This window comes from Bos indicus x Bos taurus, chromosome 11, assembly GCF_003369695.1.
Source record: "Bos indicus x Bos taurus breed Angus x Brahman F1 hybrid chromosome 11, Bos_hybrid_MaternalHap_v2.0, whole genome shotgun sequence".
Taxonomy (NCBI): domain Eukaryota; kingdom Metazoa; phylum Chordata; class Mammalia; order Artiodactyla; family Bovidae; genus Bos; species Bos indicus x Bos taurus.
Window position 1 is genome coordinate 87,610,323 of NC_040086.1, and position 21,423 is coordinate 87,631,745.

General features: G+C 37.4%; 1 protein-coding gene across 20 annotated transcripts in view; it reads left to right on the forward strand.

Annotated features, from left to right (window-relative positions):
- The window catches only part of KIDINS220 (kinase D interacting substrate 220), a 96,064-nt gene that overhangs the window by 26,261 nt on the left and 48,380 nt on the right, over nucleotides 1-21,423 (forward strand). For all 20 annotated transcript variants that reach the window (XM_027556134.1, XM_027556137.1, XM_027556138.1 and 17 more), the window contains 14 exons: nucleotides 1,273-1,371; nucleotides 3,458-3,556; nucleotides 4,571-4,669; nucleotides 5,793-5,970; nucleotides 8,811-8,975; nucleotides 9,982-10,161; nucleotides 11,151-11,316; nucleotides 12,974-13,125; nucleotides 13,285-13,574; nucleotides 14,712-14,852; nucleotides 15,676-15,919; nucleotides 16,086-16,174; nucleotides 17,621-17,765; nucleotides 19,697-19,859. In XM_027556134.1, coding sequence (XP_027411935.1) covers nucleotides 1,273-1,371; nucleotides 3,458-3,556; nucleotides 4,571-4,669; nucleotides 5,793-5,970; nucleotides 8,811-8,975; nucleotides 9,982-10,161; nucleotides 11,151-11,316; nucleotides 12,974-13,125; nucleotides 13,285-13,574; nucleotides 14,712-14,852; nucleotides 15,676-15,919; nucleotides 16,086-16,174; nucleotides 17,621-17,765; nucleotides 19,697-19,859 — 2,210 coding nt within the window. The remainder of the gene's footprint in view (nucleotides 1-1,272; nucleotides 1,372-3,457; nucleotides 3,557-4,570; nucleotides 4,670-5,792; nucleotides 5,971-8,810; nucleotides 8,976-9,981; nucleotides 10,162-11,150; nucleotides 11,317-12,973; nucleotides 13,126-13,284; nucleotides 13,575-14,711; nucleotides 14,853-15,675; nucleotides 15,920-16,085; nucleotides 16,175-17,620; nucleotides 17,766-19,696; nucleotides 19,860-21,423) is intronic.

Consider the following 21,423-nt stretch of genomic DNA (forward strand, 5'->3'; position numbering starts at 1 on the left):
ATTTTGTTTGTTTGATCCCAAACCTGCTTTCCCCTCAGACTTCTCCATCTCAGATGGTTCCACCATCTACCCTGTGTTAAAGACCCATACTGTACACATGACACTGTACACTGTCTTGAATTCCCAGTGACCAAAGTCACTCCCCAGTCACTTTCTGTTGCATCACTCTCTTTTATTTGCATTACATTTGTCTTGTTTTTTATTTTTGTTTATTGTATGTTGTCTGTGAGTCTCCTCTAGACTATATATTCTCCCAGAGCTGGGACCTTGTCTAATTTATTTCCTAGAGCCTAGAATAGTGCATGGTGCACAGTAAGCAATGGAATATATAGAACCTTGTGTTAATATCCTAGTTTGAACCCAAATTAATGCTAATATTCTCAAAGTGTTTCTGCCATGGGTTTATACTTTTAATGTAGTAGTTAAGATGTTACATCGTGGCTCAGTTTTCAAGGGCCTGCATCTTGAATTGTAGCCCACTGGGGCCCACTTAGGATTGAGATGAACCATAGCTCATGGAATGATCCAACTCAAACCCGTATAACTGATTTGTAATTTAGCAGTTAAAAAAAAAGGCCATTTACAGTATTTGAAGTAGGGAAAGATATAATTAATAATGATTATTTCTTGGTGAATATAATTTCAGGGCAGAGCTATCCTTATGAGGTAATGAACTTCATCTAAACCTTATATTGAGGAATGAGTCAGTCCTGGGCACTCTTGGCCTGTAATGCCAAGTAGAATATAGATTCTGTTCTGGGAACCAACCTTCTCCCTTAATTAAATGTGGTTATAAACCCACAGATGGCTCTAGCTTTGCAGCTTCCTTTAGAGTCAGTGGCTTTTGTCAGATAGCATGATTCCAAGGGATTTGTGTTATGTAATTTCCAAAGATTCATCTGGTTCATTGACAGTCATGGCGTCATTTTATTTAATTTACATTTGTAATGAGAGGGTGCCTTCAAAATAGAATGGCTTATTGTTGTGGGTGACTTACCTTTCTAAAGTTTTGTCCTGGAATTTCAGATATAAATGTCCTCATTTTGATGTATAGTCTTCTCTCCCTTATTCTACAGGCTATTAATATCAGGTATTAATACTAGTTACCTAAAAACTTTGTTGTTTACAGAAAGTATCTGAGATACTTTTTTTCCCAAGACATTTCCAAAAAAATTTTATTGTATTAATATATGATTAATCTTAACTTAAAAACAGTATATTTTGTTTTCCTCATCAATTATCTATGGTTGGTTTTTTTTTTTGTCTTTTTAGAGTGGAGATACTGTCTTAATTGGTGCTGTCAGAGGTGGTCATGTGGAAATTGTTCGAGCACTTCTCCAAAAATATGCTGATATCGACATTAGAGGACAGGTGTGTGTGATTACAGACTGTTATCTATGACTGTAATTGGTCGTATATGTTGGTTGATCATAATGTCATTCTTTGAGTTTTCCTATGAAGTTAAACTTATAAACACTAATATATTTAATGGATGCCTGTATTACTAAGTTTCACTGCCATTATTTTGAAATTTCTGTATTAATGTCAAGTTAGATAGAATTGAACCATAAAGAAGCTCATGTTTTTCAAGTACACCTCCCTTATTAATGTCTAAATATATTCAATCCTGAAATTAGTAGTTTATAATACTGAGAAATGGCAGCACTTTGAGTGTGTGTGACTTGTTTTCTTTAGTGTTCTCCCTCTGTTTGTCTTCTTCATCCGTGTATTGTTCTTCTATTCCTGTGTTTTGTTTTAGTCTTTCATCTCCTTTCCCCCATTTGCTTGCCTTTCTCAGGACCCCTTGGTAGCGCCTATGGACTTTGTTTAAGGCAGTCACAGCTCACAGAGCTATAAAGGTTATTCATTTTAGGTAAAAGCACTCCTGAAGTTGTAAATTTATTCAGTATGTCAGAAGCTTTAGATTAAAAAAGAAAAATCTGTTCTTTACAACCCATTTTGCTGTTGGACAGTCTGTATTTCTGCTCAGTTTTTTCCTTGTATACAAATCCATTTTTGAATCAAACTAATAAACATTATGCCAAATGCCATGAGAGTCTTTTAACATGGATCTCTTGCCTGTACGAAACATGTATTTTAATTCGGAAGGTTTTAGTTCATTTAGTTTATACTTAAACTTACGTTTTTATCTGAACATAAAAAGTGATGCCCACTTTTGATATCAGATAGTGTATGGTTGTGGAGAAGGCAATGGCAGCAGCAGCAGTGTATGGTTGATTGCCTAGTGAAGATTCAAATATAAGAGTCTGGAGGTGGTGAAAGAGGGCATTAAGGAGAACTTTTGAGGGAAGGTAGAATTTGAACTAGTTTGAAAAATCGGTCGAGTTTGGATAAAGAAAGGCTGAGTAATTCAGGCAAGAATAGTAGAATAATGGGAAGAGAAAGTTCAGGAAAGTGGGAATGTGAAAGACTGTAGTCCTTAGCTAGTGAATAAATTAGGTTGTTAAGGAGGGTGGGATGGGAGATAGTAAAGTGCAAAGGGATGTAGGACCAGAGAGGTTAGAGTGTCAAACTCAGAAGGTTCAGAAGCTAGTGTGCGGTTTTGAGAAGGGAACTGTGTTGAGAAAATCTTGGTGTAGCAAACAGTGTGATAGTGGCCAAAAGTCATTCATTGAGGGAAAAAAATCATATTTTCACTGAAAGTAGGTGCCTTGATCACCTATTTTGACTTTTATCTAACTCCTTTGTGTCTGTCAATTCTGTTTTCCAACATTTTAATCAGTTTTTGTTTTTCTTCTTTAGCTCTGCTTTCAAAATCCATTTGAATCTTTTTTGGTGTTTGAACTAGAGAGGATTTTAAAGGATCTGATGAAAATCAGTTTATGGGTATGGGTGGAGATTAAGAAAGCTGAGAATGACAGAAACAATTCAGCTTATGTTTGTGTAGTACATTCTCATGCATTATCTTTTGAAAAGATTGGGCAGATGAAAAGCCACAAGCCAAGGTCAGAATATTTACGTGACTTCTCAAAGGACACAGCTCAAGTCCTGAAGACCTCCAACTCAGTGTGGGGTGGGTCCTGAAACCTAATTGCATTCCAGAAGCGTAGTTGACCCTATCAGCTGTGTGGGGTTGCTGCTTCCTAATCAAGAAGTGTTAAGTTTTCCTACACTTCTTTTGTAAAGAATTTCCCACAAGTAAATGCAAGGTACAATAAGGATTAATATTATTCTTTTTCTTTTTTTTTTACATCTGCATGTTCAATTACATAGGTTCTTAGAATTTTGAAAAGTAGATGATTTGGCCACTGTACTGTTTTTCTTTTTATTTATTTATTTATTTATTTTATTTTTTAACTTTACAATATTGTATTGGTTCTATTATGCTGCTGCTTGGTAAAATATATTAATGCTTTCTGACAGAAATGTTAATACTGATGAATTTTTAATATTCTGTCTTATATGAAGTGCTTGTTGATTTTTTAAATTAATACAGGACAGTAAAACTGCTTTGTATTGGGCTGTTGAGAAAGGAAATGCAACAATGGTGAGAGACATCTTACAGTGCAATCCTGACACTGAAATATGCACGAAGGTATAAACGACATTTCCATCCTTTTAGCAATACCTAATGCTGAATGTTTGTAGTGCTTTTTTTTTTTTTTTAAGTTTTTACAACTGTTTGATATTAGAATGACAGGGGTTTTACTGGTAGTGTTCTGTATTAAGTTGAGGAATAGCTTTATATCCTTTTAGGAGTTGTGTATTCACAGCAGAATACACTGTGTAATTTGTTATTTTAATTAGATACTTTCAGAAAGCACAGTATCAGCTGTTCATAAACTGTGGCCAGATCATTTCCCCAGAATTATTTTATGCTCCTGTTGTTTGGAATGCCGAACATGTTTCTTTTTAAAAGATCAGTTTGTGTGGTTATTGGTTCCTCAAACCAACCACTTTAGTCTGTTTTACTCCATGTGAAAAGTATAAAACTGTGTAAGACCTCAGTGATTATATTTGGCCTTCTGTGTAGTAGTTGTTCTTGAGGAAAGTATATTTGAAATTCTGAAATGAAATGGCAGGAGTTCTTCCTGAATAAAACAGACTTATGGAAGCACCCATAATACAGCCCTGGTTCATCTACCAGAGATTTGGAGCAGTGTTATCTGAACCAGTGATGGTGGCTGCAGTGCCCTGGGATACCTTCTGGTTTGCAGGCTGTGGCTCCTTGGAATCTTTTTTCTTTTGGAACTGTGTGTCAGCTGCTCTGACCACATATGGCTTCTGACCACATTTTGCTTTTTCCTAATTCAGTGCTAAACTGTGGTCTCTTCTTCTTTCTCTTAATTTGGTTTTGAATGCAATTAGATCATTCTTTAATAAGCAAGTAGTGGGTACATCCCTTGCTTGGCTGAGTAACATACAAGTATTTTGATACAAGTGGTTGGTTATGGAAGGAAAAGCACTTTCTTGTTAGTTTTTGCAACTGTGTTTTCTTGAGAACATTTTCAGTATAGACTGGGTGAATATTTGACTTCTTGACATGTGTTTATATGACTTTAAAGACTAAAGGTATTAATCTGGCAAACCTTTTTATCTGTACCGACAGGATGGCGAAACACCCCTTATAAAGGCTACCAAGATGAGAAACATAGAAGTGGTAGAGCTGCTGCTGGATAAAGGAGCCAAAGTGTCTGCTGTCGATAAGGTAGTAATAAAATATTCGTGCAGAGAGCATAGGGCAGTTGGTAAGACCAACCTGTATACCTGGTGGACTTAGGGGAGTCTCATGTTATTTTGTGGAAGGAGAGACTACTGACTGGGTATATCTGAGTGGGATTTGGATCCTGTGAGATCTTGGCTGTTCTGAGAGGTGCTGAGGAGTGGGCAGGCTCAGTTAAAGAAGTTGCTTCCTATGTTCCCTCTGTGGCTCAGATCAGTTACGGGGAGCTGAGCTGCATTGAGCACCATGCAAGGATGATGTCATCAGGGTGGATCTTGTTGCAGAGAAACAAGAGGAAAGAATCAAGATAAGCCACAGGAAGAACGTGGCACATCATTTAATGTTCTAGAGCGACCAGAGTGGGCAGAAACTTAGAATTCCATTTGTTAGCTTTTGGATCATTGTCTTTAAAAGATGTTTGTAAAGTAAAAGGTGGAGAATACTTTGCAGACTAAATTTCTTTTTTACATGATAGTTTTCATTAGTGCTGGATATGAAGAGTAAAGTGATGGGGATTCTAATAAGGGAAGAAGGCAGGTTGATGTTTGAGAGAGGTGAAAGCTGAGGGAATGAAGAGGTGGTAAGTAGGCAGAGAACATGGATACAACAGAGAGGACTCCAAGGCAGAGAATGTAGAGAAAGACGATGATGGTGACCAAGGGCATGGGGAAAGACAAGTTCACTTGTGGTAGTGAAATACCACCATGGACTGAGATGCTGTGTAGACTGATGACGAGAGCACTGTGAAATAGAATATAAATTATAAATTAGTTGAGGAAGACGGTTGACATGGTGGACAGTTAGTAGCTGAATGGTAGATGGAAGTACCATTAACCTATGATGGAAGTGGATCCAGGGCCTGTGGGAAGCTGCAGGGGAAACCTGTTCCTTGTGCTCTTTCATTCTGGAGGCTCTGGGAGAAAGAATACCCAAGGAAAGCTAGGGAAGGAACTAGAGAAAGAAAATTGCAAGGAAGATAGAAATAAAAACTCATATGAAAAATACGGAGAGTTTGGGTATTCTGTTATTTTGTAGAAATATGAAAAATGTTATTCTGTATATATCCATGAGAAATGGGGAAGTTCAAGTGTCCCTTCACTGTTTACAGAAAGGAGACACCCCTCTGCACATTGCTATTCGTGGGAGGAGTCGGAAACTGGCAGAACTCCTTTTAAGAAACCCCAAAGATGGACGGTTACTGTATAGACCCAACAAAGCAGGCGAGACTCCCTACAATATTGACTGTAGCCATCAGAAAAGTATTTTAACTCAAATATTTGGAGCCAGTAAGTACTGGGTTTTATATCTGCCTGAGGTTTTAAGAAATGAACGTCTATGAAAAAATTAAGAGAATGACAGCAGTTTTGTGTTTATCACTTAACCAGAGATTATAAAAGTTGAAAATGTTATTTGCTGTAGAAAAGTAACTTCTTCCTGTCTAGAGTTCCTTTGCATTATATTGGAGCATTCTAAATTAAGTACATTCAGAGTCAACAGTAGCTTTTAAAACCTTAAAAAATCTAGCCTACTTTTCTAAAAATATCTTCCCCCTGTTATTGTCTCAGGTAAACTTTGTTCTTTTATCAAACATGCTCTGTTTTCAGTGAGTGGCTCTCTACCTCTGCTTTTGTTGTGCCCGCTCCATTCCCAAGAATGTTCTTGTTAAAATCCTCTTTCTCCAAGGCTTGGGTCAACCGTCTCTTTCTCAGTGACGTTTTGACTGATCTGCCTAACCAGATAAAGGTTTTGCCTCATTGGAGTACTTAAGCACTGTGTTAATAATCCTTTTTAAATACCTATTACATATGGCCTTTATTTTGTTTCTTTTAGCATTTTCTCCCAGATTCCAAGTTATTCAGGGCAGGTATTCTTTCTTCCTATCTTGTATCCTCCGTAACACCTAGCATAATGCTTTGAATATTGTACTAAAGTAGTTTTTGCTTGTAGAGGATGCACATGAGAATCTAATCATTCACATGTGGTCTTTTGAAATATGGGGCGATTTTCTACTCAAATTAAGAAGAGACATGGTAGTCCTAGAAACCAACAGGAGAGAGTAGAATCCTGCCACCTTCCAGTTTTGCTGTTTACTTACATCTTGTTTTTAAGTATGATTCTATTGTATTGAGTTTTTTATTTTAAAATATTTTTTCTGATGATAATAATGCATACATTAAATTTTAAGGATGAAAACACAAATATAGTAGAAAAAAAGTGCAGTCTTCCCATTGTCCCTTATCTCCTAATTTGTCATTGTTTGGACAAATTGTAAATTCTTTACATTTCTAAAAATGTTTTATACTATGTATATAGCCTTAAAAAAAACTTGAGATACCGTATTATAAAAGTTTTAAATGATTGTTGCATAATGTTTCAGAGTTTTAATAGTATGTTCAGTTCTTTATTGATAAATATTTGGTTTGTTTTGCAATTGAAAGCTAGTGCTTCAGTGAACATATTTGTACAAATATCCATTAACTCTTTATTTTTAGGATTATTTTCTTGGAATAAACTTCCAGAAGTAGAACTGGCAAGTCACTGGGTATTCAGTTTTGATAGACTTTCCAAAATGGTTGTAACAATCTCTTCTTCCTTAGGCCACGTTTGTGCAATTCCCTACAACCTTGCTAACTGGATATTTCCAGCTTTCTTATTGACCTTTGCTAATCAGATTGATAATAAAAAAATTTCATTTTAATTTCCATTGTAAAATTATTAGTGAGATTGAGATCTTTGAATAACATTTATAGCCTATTTGCATTTTTGCTATTTTCCTCTTTGTACCCTTTGTCATCTTTTTTTTTTTTTAAGTATTTAATAAAATTGACTTTTGTGTTTTTAAGGATATTGATCCTGAATCCAGCTAAATATTGTATCTCTCTCCCCAGATTATTCTTTGTTTATGGTGATGGGAGTGTTTTTATTCCCCATTCGAAAGGTATATAAATCTGTAGTTTGTTGACCTTTTCTTGCAGCTCTGGCTTTAATATTATATTGAGAAGGAAAGCTCTTTTCCACACAAAGATTTTTAAAGGTTTTTCTCTTATATTTTCTTGTACTTTTATAGTTTTACTCTTTACGTTTAATTTTTTGTTTCAGAAACTTATTTTTGTTGAAGTATGCGATGTAGAGTTTTAATTTCATTAAAAAGAAGGAAAAAAAAAAGAATGGCTTACTTCTCCCAACGCCACCTACTAATTCATCCTTTCCCCACTGATTAGACATGCCACTTACATTAATATCCTGTGTGAGTTCTATGGTATTGTAATTATTGTAGTTTTAGAATGTATTTTGATTCTTCTCGAAAGAGAGCTAATTGTTGGTAGCCTTTAAATTTTTTTCATAGCTATTCTTGCTTTTTAATTTTTTAGAATATTCTCATTGATTTTTATTGAGATTGCCTTAAAGTGATAGATTAATTTGGGGAGAATTGCTATTTTTTTAGTCATTGACCCTTTCTGCTTGGAACCATAGAATATTTTTTTTCTGCTTATCTCTTGTGTTTTTAACTAACATGTTATAGCCTTATTTTTATTTTTACTGTACATATTAAATTGATTCCTATGGACTAGTTTCTGTTTTAATCTTTTTATTGATTTTATAATATACTTTACTCCACATTTTAGTATCCTTGAAGTTGGACTTTGTCTTATAATTGGTAGGTGAGAAAGCATTGTGTCATAATTTGGCAACATTTCTTCTTCTCTCAGTTGAACATAATAATGATGCCTCTTGTAATTAGTAGGTATCTTAAGTTCTGTGAAATATGGTATTAACTTATTAACCTTTGAACCTATTTTTACACAGGTCTAACCCTGGTGGCTTAGATGTTAAAGAATCTGCCTGCAATTCAGGAGACTGGGGTTCAATCCCTGGATCAGGAAGATCCCCTGGAGAAGGGAATGGCAACCCACTCCATATTCTTGCTTGGAGAATCCCATGGACAGAGGAGCCTGATGGGCTACAGTCCATAGGGTTGCAGAAAATCAGACACGACTGAGCAACTAACACTTTCAACCTATTTTTTCCTTTAATTGAGTAAACAATTAATACTTGAGAATTGATGCTCCTTTATAATAATAATGTCTCTTTTTAATGTTAGGGTATCATGTGTTTATAATTATAGGACACTTGTCTCCTACCGAGACAGATGGTGACATGCTTGGTTACGATCTGTACAGCAGTGCCCTGGCAGATATTCTCAGTGAGCCTACCATGCAGCCGCCCATTTGTGTGGGCCTGTATGCACAGTGGGGAAGTGGTAAATCCTTCTTACTCAAGAAACTAGAAGGTAAAGGGCTTGTTTATAAAGTGTCTGTGTATATAACAAGGTTTTCTCTTGTGTGTTTCTTAAGTAAAAGTAGAGTTTTATGTACGGGTATGTGGTTGATCCTCCACCCAATCATTTGAGTTCTCTTTCTAAAACAAACATCCCACTGCATTAGAACCCCTCTGTAGCAGATTTCCTGCCTGCACTGTTTATAGATATCTTAAACCTATAGGTATCTTAAACCAGGGCCCTTTGCAGACATGTCAGCTCGTGTGCTCCCACCTGCCAGCACTACCTCTTGTGCATGCTCAGCGCTGTAGTTACAGATGGCTGCTCTGGTAGGTGCAGACCAGACACTGAGTGGCTCCTCTGTAGGAGCTTCCTAGACATCTCCCCCCACCTCTGACCTGAGACCCCACTCCTTTTGCTTGGCAAAATCTTACTCGTTTCTTCAAGGACAGGTTTCAATATTGCCTGTAAATTTTTTTTTTTTTTTTGCACAGAACTGAATTCTTAACTATCCCCAACACTGGCTCTTCTACGTTTAAATTTTTTTTTTAACTAAGTTTTGCAATAGGAATGAATGACTTGTCCCAGGCTCATTTGGGCTCACCTTTAAGAGCAGTGATCCTCAAATGGCACTGGGGGTAGAAGCGGTGAGGAGGCGCAGAGAAGTGGAGATGCTGTGTTTTCTGAAGACACATAGCAAAGTAATACTTTTTAGTTTTATATATGGAAACAATACTTTGTTGGTTGCATAATACAAATCTCAAAATATCAACAAAACCTTGACAGATGGGAATATATGAGAGAGGATTTTATGCCTTTTCAGTAGGAAGCAAGAGAGTGGGTAGGGCAAGGGTCAAGGGTAAATGTGCCCCTAAGGAATGAGATACTTAGCAAAGTGAACATTGGTTAGCATGGTTAAGTAGCAACATTCTAGCTAGGTAAATGTTTATAGTGAAAATGTGAAATTTTCAAATGTTTTATTTCTTAAATAATGTTTTCTTATTAATTTCTCTTTCAGATGAAATGAAAACTTTTGCAGGACAACAGATTGAACCTCTGTTTCAGTTTTCATGGCTTGTGGTGTTTCTGACCCTGCTCCTTTGTGGAGGGCTTGGTTTATTGTTTGCTTTTACAGTAGACCTAAATCTTGGAATTGCAGTGTCATTGAGCTTCTTGGCTGTCTTGTATATATTTTTTAGTAAGTCTTTGCCTTTTATCCTTTTCAAAAATGTAGAGAATGTCAGAACTCATTGTTTTATTTAAAATTGTATCTGTGTCTGTCTTCTAAAGTCTCCAGGTGGTTTTCCTATTTAGGTGAGAATATTGATTTTTTGCTAGTTTGTAAGTTGGCTTAGAGGAGCATTGTCCCCAGCCTGCCTAGCAAAACTTTAAAAGCTAGTGCACTACTTGTTAATATTGAAGCAGAACTTTAAATTACTTTCCCTTTTTTATGTTAATGATTTATATTTGAATCTTTTTTGAAAATAAGTCTTCATAGACATAATGGCATGCTCTTGATCATTTGGATCATGACTGTAATTTTTATTTTATCTAAAAGCAAAGTAATAAATATATATAATCCCTGTTTTTAGGAGTGTCTTCAGTTGCAGGAAAGGAAATAGGTTTACTGTTGGTAACTTCAGTAGTCACAAGTAGAGATAAAACCAGTCATACTTACATTTGAATCTAAACTAAAGGATATGCTTCGGTTTAAGGCATTATCCTTCTGATTGTGTTTATTATGTCATATTTTAGTCAGCTTACTTTCTGTTTTTCACATACCTGATAATATGTTTTTGCTATTGCTGTTGCTCAGATGCCCAGTCGTGTCCAACTCTTTGTGACCACATAGATTGTAGCCCACCAGGCTCGGTCCATGGGATTCTCCCAGCAAGAATACTGGAGTGGGTTGCCATTTCCTACTCCAGGGGATCTTCCTGACCCAGGGATTAAACGCAGATCTTTTACGTCTCCTGCATTGGCAGGTGGATTCTGGGAAGCTCCAGATGTATGTTGGGGGAGGTTAATTAGTTGAGGAATTCTTTGAGGACTAGTTAGGAAAAAGCAAGGGACCGTGAAAATTATGTAAGCTTACCTGTCACTACTTCATACTTGACTGTTTGCAGAAAAGAGGCTGCTTGACTAATGATTGTTCTGGATAATTTTTTTTTAAACCTTGACTTTTAGTTGTCATTTACTTTGGTGGACGGAGGGAAGGAGAGAGTTGGAATTGGGCCTGGGTCCTCAGTACTAGATTGGCAAGACATATCGGCTATTTGGAGCTCCTCCTCAAATTGATGTTTGTGAACCCACCTGAGCTGCCAGAGCAAACCACTAAAGCTCTACCTGTGAGGTGAGTTGGTCCCTTTGACAGAAGTAATTTTTAATAAAATGAAGCAAATGAAAGTTGATAATGCATCTTTTCTCATGTTTTTTTAAGAGACCAAAAAAAAAAAACATTGGTCCTTTAAACTTTTTTAACGTGAGAAATAAAACAAAAATGCCCTGGTCAAATACACTTGGAAAACTCTTCATATTACATCTCCCTCTTGTATATTACAGATCAGAGACACCTTTTCATAAAAAATTATATTTAACTTTGATTTGCCAGATTTTATTTGAGTGAAGCTCCACATTCCCCCCTTATGATACTTGTTACCATCCTTTGGACAAATCAGTAAAGAGTACTGGGTCTAGGATGGAGTCCTGGAACTTCTTGACATCAGGGTGTGGCCTTGGCAACTCAGCATGTGCTCTGAGCTGTTCTTTCCTCACCTGTGGATATGTATTTATCCATTCCTCTAAAGTTATCATCATATCAAATGATAATGATATCGTTACCAGGTATGATGATAATGGGAAGGTAAGCAAACAGTTCAGAAAAGATGAGAAACTTGTAAGTCAAAGAGTAAAGGCAATCCGGAGGGCCCCAGAGGAAAGTAAAATGGAAAAAAAGGTTAAAGAACTGAAAGCAAAAGGAATTCAACAGAAATTAGTAAAATAATTAAATATGCAAAGATTAAGAATTTAGAAATTATTGTAAGATAAAATATGTGTAAGTTAAGCTGAAAGTGAATGGACCAAACCTGGTAAGACATCAAAACTATGAGAGGAAGATAAAAATAAAACAGGTAAATAAATGGTATATAGGATTAAATGTTAAGAAAAGGATTTAAAATGAGAAGTTAAAATGAAAAACATAAAAAGAAAACATACAGAGTAGAATAAAAAAAGTTGGGGAAGATATTTTTACATAAATTAAAAGCATTTAAAATTAATGAGATCATTATCTTTTAAAAAGTTAGAACAACTAAAATAGCATTGATTTAATTAAGACCAGGCATACATAGAGGACACTGTGATCCTGGATTGTATTTTGAAAGCAATGCCTGTTTATAGGGTTAAGATGGGAGTTTAGCAGTAGAAAGGAATAAAGGAATAAAGGAACTAATGCAGAAGTAATACCCATTCAGAGGCTCAAAATGCAAATAATTCAGTTATTTCACAGAACAACTAGGAAAAGAATATAACTTCTTTCTCAACCCCTGGTAGATGAGTAAGCTATAAATAGGACATTCTGAAGCTTGAGTTTGACATTAAGTTCTTAATTACTATTTTCTCAAGGTTCTAATCTCTTCAGTTGGTGTTTGCCGAATGTCCTTTGTGCGGCTTTTTCTGACTGATGTGGGGCGCCACTGTTGAATTGTTGTGTCATGAGGTCTGGGGAGATGTCTGGCTCCTTTGTCTAGGTTCTGTCATGACCTTTTCCCTTTTCTGCTTTTAGTCAGAATTGCTTCATATAACTCTACTAATTTAACTTTTGTTACTGTCTTTTCCTAAGAAAAGAATATAAGCTGTTAGAAATGGAAGATACCTAATTACAAATAGAATTTTAAAAACAATGTTTTGACAGAGACAGGAAGGAAACAGGAGCTACATGATAGACATAATGTATGTTGAAACTGTTTCTTTAGGTAGCGGCATAACATTTTCTTTCCCCTTTCCCCAAGGTTTTTGTTTACAGATTATAATAGACTGTCCAGCGTAGGTGGGGAAACTTCAATGGCTGAAATGATCGCCACCCTCTCGGATGCTTGTGAAAGAGAGTTTGGCTTTTTGGCAACCAGGCTTTTCCGAGTGTTCAAGACTGAAGATACGCAGGGTAGGACCTTCTTCTCTTCTTACTGTATATGGAGTGGTTGAGGATGGGATGGACAAAATGCTTGGAAACATGAACAGCAGGTTCGTCATATGCTGTCCCTGTAATGATTGGGGTTTTCTGGATGCTTGAGATGTTAAAACCATTTGTCGTGTTTTACAGGTAAAAAGAAATGGAAAAAAACGTGTTGTCTCCCATCTTTTGTCATCTTCCTTTTCATCTTTGGCTGCATTATTGCTGCGATTACTCTTCTGGCTATATTCAGAGTTGACCCGAAGCATATGACAGTGAATGCTGTCCTCATATCAATTGCGTCCATAGTGGGGTTGGCGTTTGTGCTGAACTGTCGAACATGGTGGCAGGTGCTGGACTCACTTCTGAATTCTCAAAGGAAACGCCTCCATAATGCTGCCTCCAAACTGCACAAACTGAAAAGTGAAGGATTCATGAAAGTAAGCACACTTTGCTTGTTAGAAAATAATTCTGGGGATTCTCTGGCGGTCCAGTGGTTAGGACTCTGCTTTCACTACCAAGGGCCCAGGTTTGATCCCTGGTCAGGGAACTAAGATCCCACAAGCTGTGTGGTGCAACCAAAATAAAAAAAAAAAAGAAAAGAAAATAGTCCTAATGTGAATATGCTCTCATGATCATCATCACTGGGGCTTTTAGGGAGTCTGTTTTCTAACTGTTAGAGAATTGCACTTGTTTTTAGTTTTAATCCAGATTTTTCCTATGAAAAATGCATGTGTAGTGTGGAAAAAGTTTTAACAGTAATGTCTTTTTATAAAATCGACTTTTATAAGATCCTCGTAGAGTTAACTATAGCTTCAGTACTTTGGCCCCCAGATGTGAAGAGCCAGTTCATTGGAAAACAGCCTGGTGCTGGGAAAGATTGAAGGCAAAGAAGGAGACGGCAGAGGATGAGATGGTTAGATAGCGTCACTGACTCAATGGATATGAATTTGAGCAAACTTGAGGAGATAGTGGAAGACAGAGGAGCCTGGTGTGCTGCAGTCCGTGGGGTCGCAAAGAGTCGGACGCAACTTAGCAGCTAAATAGCAACAGCAAAGAATTAGCAGATTATCCCTCAGGTGGTAGTTATTACCTAATGTTTAGGTTGCTCTGCAGCCTGGTAGAGTAGACAAATGGAACCACCAAAACGTAGAAGATAGGAATGTACTTTTAGAGTAAAAAAGGACTTTATACAATTATCCACAGCCCTTTCCTTTGATCAAGGTCACATGTCATCAGGAAGCCAGTTGTGGTGTGGCATGTAGACCATTTGGATTTGCATTCTAATCTGTCTTCTGACCTTCAGAGTATGTGATCTTGGCATGTAAGTCACTTCAGCCAAGTTTGTCCTTTTAAAATGGATATGACGTTGTCTACCTCTTTGTAAGAAATGCTTTAATTTAGATGAAGGCACTTTGTAAATGGTGACACATTCACTACAGTTCCACTAAGTGGAACCACAGCTGGCAGCAAGCACTTGGGGTTTCTTTTCTCCTAGTAGGCGACTTTCAGGCTCTTTAAGAGAGGTACTTAAGTTTCTCGAATCTTTAGCGCAGTGTATCCTTTCTTTTGCACAGGTTCTTAAGTGTGAAGTGGAATTGATGGCCAGGATGGCAAAAACCATTGACAGCTTCACTCAGAATCAGACAAGGCTGGTGGTTATCATCGATGGGTTAGATGCCTGTGAGCAGGACAAAGTACTCCAGATGCTGGACACTGTACGTCTTAACCGTCTTGAAACTTTTAACTGTCACATATGTGGCAGCTGAGAGGAACAGCTTCATGAATATTTCAAGTGGAATTTGAATACTGTTTTTTCTTTTATAGAAACAACTGTGTGTGTTATGCAGAAACAGCAGAAGTTTCATTCCAAGCAGATTTAACCAATTTTAGGTTAATGGCAGTGTGAGGGGAAATGTGAGTAGGGGGGTCTCTAAAGTCCAGGGTGTGACTCCAGCGTTTCTCTACAGATGGTTATGGTTAGAATATAGATAGGGGTGGGGAAACCACAAAATTTGTGGAGTTTTTGTTAAAAAGTAAGAAAGGTTTGTGGCTTTCTGTAAGGTCTGGTATAAGCAGCGGTGTGTGCCTGTGGTCAGAGACTAGTGTGTGCAGTTCACTGTGTCTGCTTGTATTTCTCATGTGTGTGGATCTTACTAGACCAGTGTGTGCAGTGCACCGTGTCTGCTCAGGAGTACTTCATGAGTGTTTCTCATGTGTGTTGCTCTTACAGTGCATCATGTCTGCTCATGAGTATTTCTCATGTTTGTGGATCTTACTTCTTATGTAGATCTGAGTGTCTCAAAGTAGGACAGGACTAGTTGTTTCCTTCAGAGATTCTATCACTGTCAAATGTTAAATTGTCAGGTGGTGAAAAAAGATTGAAACTTCAATAAAATTTGTTTTCACATAGAATAACATTTGAATGAAAAGGAAACGCTATTTTAAAATGTAGTCACAAAGGGTAACACAGATTTTGAAGAGAGGTTTTATTACTTTGGATAATTTTTTTATTGTGATTTTACATTTCTTCTACCACAGGTCCGAGTTCTGTTTTCAAAAGGCCCATTCATTGCCATTTTTGCAAGTGATCCACATATTATCATAAAGGCAATTAATCAGAACCTCAATAGTGTGCTTCGTGACTCAAACATCAATGGACATGACTATATGCGCAATATAGTTCATCTGCCCGTTTTCCTCAACAGCCGGGGACTAAGCAGTGCAAGAAAATTTCTTGTAACTTCAACAACTAATGGAGATGTTCCATGCTCGGATAATACAGGTAAAGATCAAGTTCCTCGGATACTTTGGGTTTGACGTGGTTCCATAGTTTTTCATTTTGCATCTCCTCTTACCTTGGAAAGTATTGTTCAAATTTCACAACTCTTTAAGTATCATTTACAGCAGAGTTTCAGGACAAATGGTGCTTTCTTGATAAACTCTTTTAGGGATGCAGGAAGATGCTGACAGAAGAGTTTCACAAAACAGCCTTGGAGAGATGACAAAACTTGGTAGCAAGACGGCCCTCAATAGACGGGTAAGATAGTGTATGTTTTGAGCCATTTGTTTGTATTGCTGTTGTTTAAGTAAAACCAAGGTAAGGCCACTTATTTATTTTATAAATACTGCATTGAGCTCATAAAGTATATTTTATCATTGGTGGTTTTTCAGGGAATGTCTGAACCTAGAGCCATAATAACTGTAAATTATATAGGAGTGCCCGGTCTCTCCCAGCCTGCTGTCAACCCAGGTCCCACTCCAGACCAGTTGAATCAGAACCTCTGAGAGTGAGATTTGAAAGCTGCCCAGGTGATGTCACTGGGGGCAGAGAACCGTTAGGTTCATCCCAGGTCAGGTTGTGCTTGTCCCAGGGGCCATTGTCAGCACAGCTGTAAGGGGGAGAGGCTTGTGGTGTGGGAACCAGTCTTTGCTGTGTTGTCCTGTTGGCTGACCTCCTGCCCTAATATTTGTGAGGTGTGCGCTCTTTTTTTCTATCCCCACGTAGTGACCTTGTGTGCCTTTCCTAGTCTGTTGGTTGTCTCCTGGGAGACACTAGTTTCCCTGCCCTGCCCTATCCTAGGAGCCTTTTGTAAAGAACTGGGGCTATTATAAGACAGGAGATATACCTCTGCAGGTAAGTGATGGTAACAATGCTGCTTATGGATGGCGAGCTTGGGCTAGCATTGGTGATATTTTCCACTACCCGCCCTGCCCCCCCAGTTTGCAAATCTTTAATTGGGACATTTTACATTTTAAAAACTGTCTTCAGGTATTTTGATTTTATGCCTTTACCACGTACAAGTATGGATGCAGAAATAGTATTATGAAGGATAATTGACAACTCTAAATTAAGAGTGGGGTATGAGTTGCCATTTAGAATTTCTGTCCTGGGAGCCTGGCCCCTTGGGTTCCCCTGTCTTGTGACCTTAGATGAGAACCACCCTCGTTGTGCCTGCTTCTCCTGATTGGATGGGATCCCCGCCCAGTTGAGAGCCTTTCATTCTTACTAGACATGAGGATACAGCAGCTGTGCCCTTTCGGTAACTGTCACGTTTGAAAATAACCTAAAAATCAAAATGCTGAATCCTTAAATCTGTGCAAGGGGTTATTTGCTTTATTATCAGAGTTCCTATAGATACTGAGCTCCCATAAGAGTTTGAATTGAATTTTCTTTATACAGTTCAGCTTATTTATATTTTTCAAGGCATTGAGCTTTCTCTGATTGTACAACTATAAATCAGGTACACCCAAAGCTAAACTATAGTCTCTGATGCATTTGCTAGAAATACTTACTTTAGAGATCAGTATATATTCTACTTCAGGGAGTAGTAATAATACTTTTTGTACTATTTTATCTTCCTCTTTGACTGAAATTTTGGATTGTTTTTGTTGTTGACATAGACATGTATTAACTTCTCAAAAGAGCCTCAAGCTCTCAGGGTTGAAGTGAGGGCTCACGCTCACTGATGCTACCCCGTTTCAGGACACTTACCGAAGAAGGCAGATGCAGCGCACGATTACCCGGCAGATGTCCTTCGACCTCACGAAACTGCTGGTTACGGAGGACTGGTTCAGTGACATAAGCCCGCAGACCATGAGGAGACTGCTCAACATTGTTTCTGTGACAGGTGAGTTTCCTTGTCTTAGTGTTGTGTGGTAGACAGTAAGGTGCAATGCTGGGAGCCAGCATATTGCATATTGAGTGCATATTGCATATTGAGTGCAGCACTTTCCACAGCATCATCTTTCAGGATCTGGAATAGCTCAACTGGAATTCTATCACTGCCAGTAGCCAGCGTGAGGAACTCCGCCCATGACAAAGGTCATGAGGAAGGAGGCTCGGCATACACAAAGGCGGGATCGAGCTTCAGGAGTCCCCCTGGAAATTCTCGAGCATATACCCCCAAAACCAGAGTCTGCCTACTTTCTGCTTTGTGCTTTCACCTACACCTCTGACTTTACGGGGGGCTGTCCCCCACTACCTCTCTGAAAAAAGAGTTAGCTTACAGCTCCAGTTAATAATTCCTGGGTGTGACAGTGTTTAACCTACAAACTCCTTTGGAAATCCTCTAGCCTGCCTGAATAGGTTTTTCCGGCCACATGTGATTGTTCAGAGCCTCCCAACTGTGAGAGGCAGGAGATGTTCTAAACTGTCTAAATACAGATTCCTTTGAGCAGTTAAGATTGATTAGAAATTGTATTGGTGAAGGGATTTTCACTTGTTGGGCCAATGTTTGCTGCTAAGTCTCCATATCCCTTACTGCTGTGTCCCTGGCAGTGTATTGATTAATATAATTGGTGTAAGTAGTAGCTTTAATGTTTGTAACCTGGGACCCTTGAGTTAATTCTTTTTCTTGTTATAGCCCGCCACACCTTTGCTCTGTAGGAATGCAACTTTATCTAATGCTTTTGGAGGGTGGCTCCTGACCAGTCACCTTTAGAGAAAAATAAGTTTTCTGAAGAAAAGGTCTTAAAATGTTAACAGGCCTCCGGGCCAGAAGATGATGCAAATCACCTAAGCTTTTGCATATGATAAGTTTGCAGGAAGAAAGCCTGGTTTGCTGCAAGACTCTACCCCTTCCCCCATTATCCTCTATGCATAACTTAAGGTATAAAAACTACTTTGAAAAATAAAGTGCGGGCCTTGTTCACCGAAACTTGGTCTCCCCATGTCGTTCTTTCTCTTACCTTCTGGCTGAATTATTCAGCCTCTTTTCTCCACTGAATTTCCTCACTGAGCTATCCTTATTTCAGCCTCTTTTCTCCACTGAATTTCCTCACTGAGCTATCCTCATTCTATTACTCTTTATATCCTTAATTAACATTTAATTAAGCAGTTGTTTCCTGATCTTCGCCTACGCCGTCTCTCCTTCGAATACCCTGGATCAGCCGGGGCTGGTCCCCGGCAGTGCAACATCAACAGAGCAATTCCCTTCCAGAAACAAAAGGATGGACTGTGTTTATACACCGCCAAACACCAGTTTTATTTTGCATTGTGTGTCTAATAAAACCAGTGTTGGTTTCGATAGTGAAAATCGACTGTCAGTGGTCTACTGTTATTTTTAAATTTGATGATTTAAAAATTTCACCTCAGGTTTAATTTTTCTCTTTGTATAAAAATAATTTTATGCTAATTTGTATAACTATAATTAATTTATAATTGAAAATGTTGAAGTTCAGATTTTTACATGCTGCTATTCTGCTTTAATTTTCAAATTACATTTTTTTTTCTTTTTTTTAATGTGTTAAATGATATACACTTAAAATTTACCATCTTAACCAGGGTCCATTTGGGTGGTATTAAATACTTTCACTATTTGTGTAACCTTCACCACCATCCATCTCCATAATGCATTCCATCCCATTAAACTGAAACTCTATACTCATCCCCCTGGTCCTCTCCTAGCAGCCAGATAGATATTAGGTGTGAATTTATAGTGTAAGTTAAGTGGCAAATTAAAAAACAGTGGAAGTTGGTTATTTGTGAATATACAGAATGGTTGGCTTAACATAACGTTACATACCTATTAATTCTAAAATGTTTTTGTATGCTTTAAAGGACGATTACTGAGAGCCAACCAGATAAGTTTCAACTGGGATAGGCTTGCTAGCTGGATCAACCTAACTGAGCAGTGGCCGTACAGAACTTCATGGCTCATATTGTATTTGGAAGAGACCGAAGGTATCCCAGATCAAATGACATTAAAAACCATCTATGAAAGGTACTTTATCTGACCTTTTTATATTTAAATTTGTTTTAAATTGAGTTGACTCTTAAGAAAAAATGCATACAAAGCAAAATGAATGCAAAATAATATGTATAAAATGTAGAGTTCTGAGGTTAATCATTTTCGTTAGTAATTCTTCCATTATAATTTCAGAGTTGTGTTAGCACAGGTATATATCCCATCATGTAAAATTTACAGCTTTATTTGGATAGATTCTTTCTTGTGTAACCTATATGATAAAAGATGTTTAATAGTCCTATTAAATTTATGTATTTAAATATACAAAAGGCAAACCTTAAAACATTGTTTATTGTCCATTTTATTTTTTATTCTAAGTGTCTTGATAGAATATTGAGGAGGTCACATTTTCCAAATCATTAGTGCAAGTGTTTTCACAGCTTTGTATCTGGAAGACCCAGGGAACTGTGAATACGGGCTGGTAAACGTGCTTTGCGCTAAACAGTAAAGGAATTTATTGTTCTTTTATAGTCATTTGAAGTACTTTTAAAATCTACTTCTGATAAAGAAATTGATTCAGTTTTTTCTGGGAAAACACAGTCAAGGCTCAGTGTAGTGTCAAGTATGTCAGGTTTTAAGAGTACCACTTTCTTGTCAAATTCACAAACAAAATTATAATCCTCTTTGTTTACCAGAATACTTAATACCTTCATAGCTTTCAGTTACAACTCTAAATAAAAATATCTCTTAGGAAAAAATGCAATTCAAGGGAGCTATGCAATTGTATAAAACTTAGTGTAATTGAAGCATTATTTTGAACATGTAAATGAAATAGTAAACCTGACCAACCATTCAGTGTAGAGTTTCTATATTTAATTTTTAAGATTGTAAATAGTTTATCCTTGAGTATTGTCAGCATATGGTTTTCATTATTTTCCAATCCCCATTTTTCATGTACATATTTTATCTAATATTTTTAGGTAAATAACTGATTTTAGAATATAGAGGATGGTTGTAGTATTTGTCTACACACTTGAGCTCTTGAGGTTATATGTTCAATTTATGCAACATTAATCATTGTAAACTGTGTGGGCTGTGTGAAGTAGGTGTTCCAGTAGATGGCAGTGGTCCACAGCTGCCAGGGGCCTGCAGAGCAGTGTTTCTGGATGCATCTGCTCTTTGATATCTTAGAACTCCTCTTTTTATTATGAGATACATGATTGGTTTTTTCCTTGGTTGTGTAGTAGACTGTTGTTTTGTTTCATGAATAAACATTTGCATCGTAAGAGGTGCTGCATAATGAATATTTGCTGGATGAGCACAGTTTTAGGTTTTGGTGCAGAACAGGACTCAAGTCAATCCCTTCACCTTCATATAATTGAACGTGATGCCTAGAAGTTTCCTGTGTCTCAGGAGTACAAAAGCATTGACAGTGTTTCACGTTCTAAGGGCTGTGTGCTTAGAGTTCAGCCCTTGGCCCCATGTGTGGTCTGTGAAGAGGGTGAGACTTGGTGAGAAAGTCTGTGTCCTCAGGAAATAGAAGCAGGAGAGATGTAAAAATATCAAAAGGTTTTTAAAACTCTCAGAAAAATTCATGATT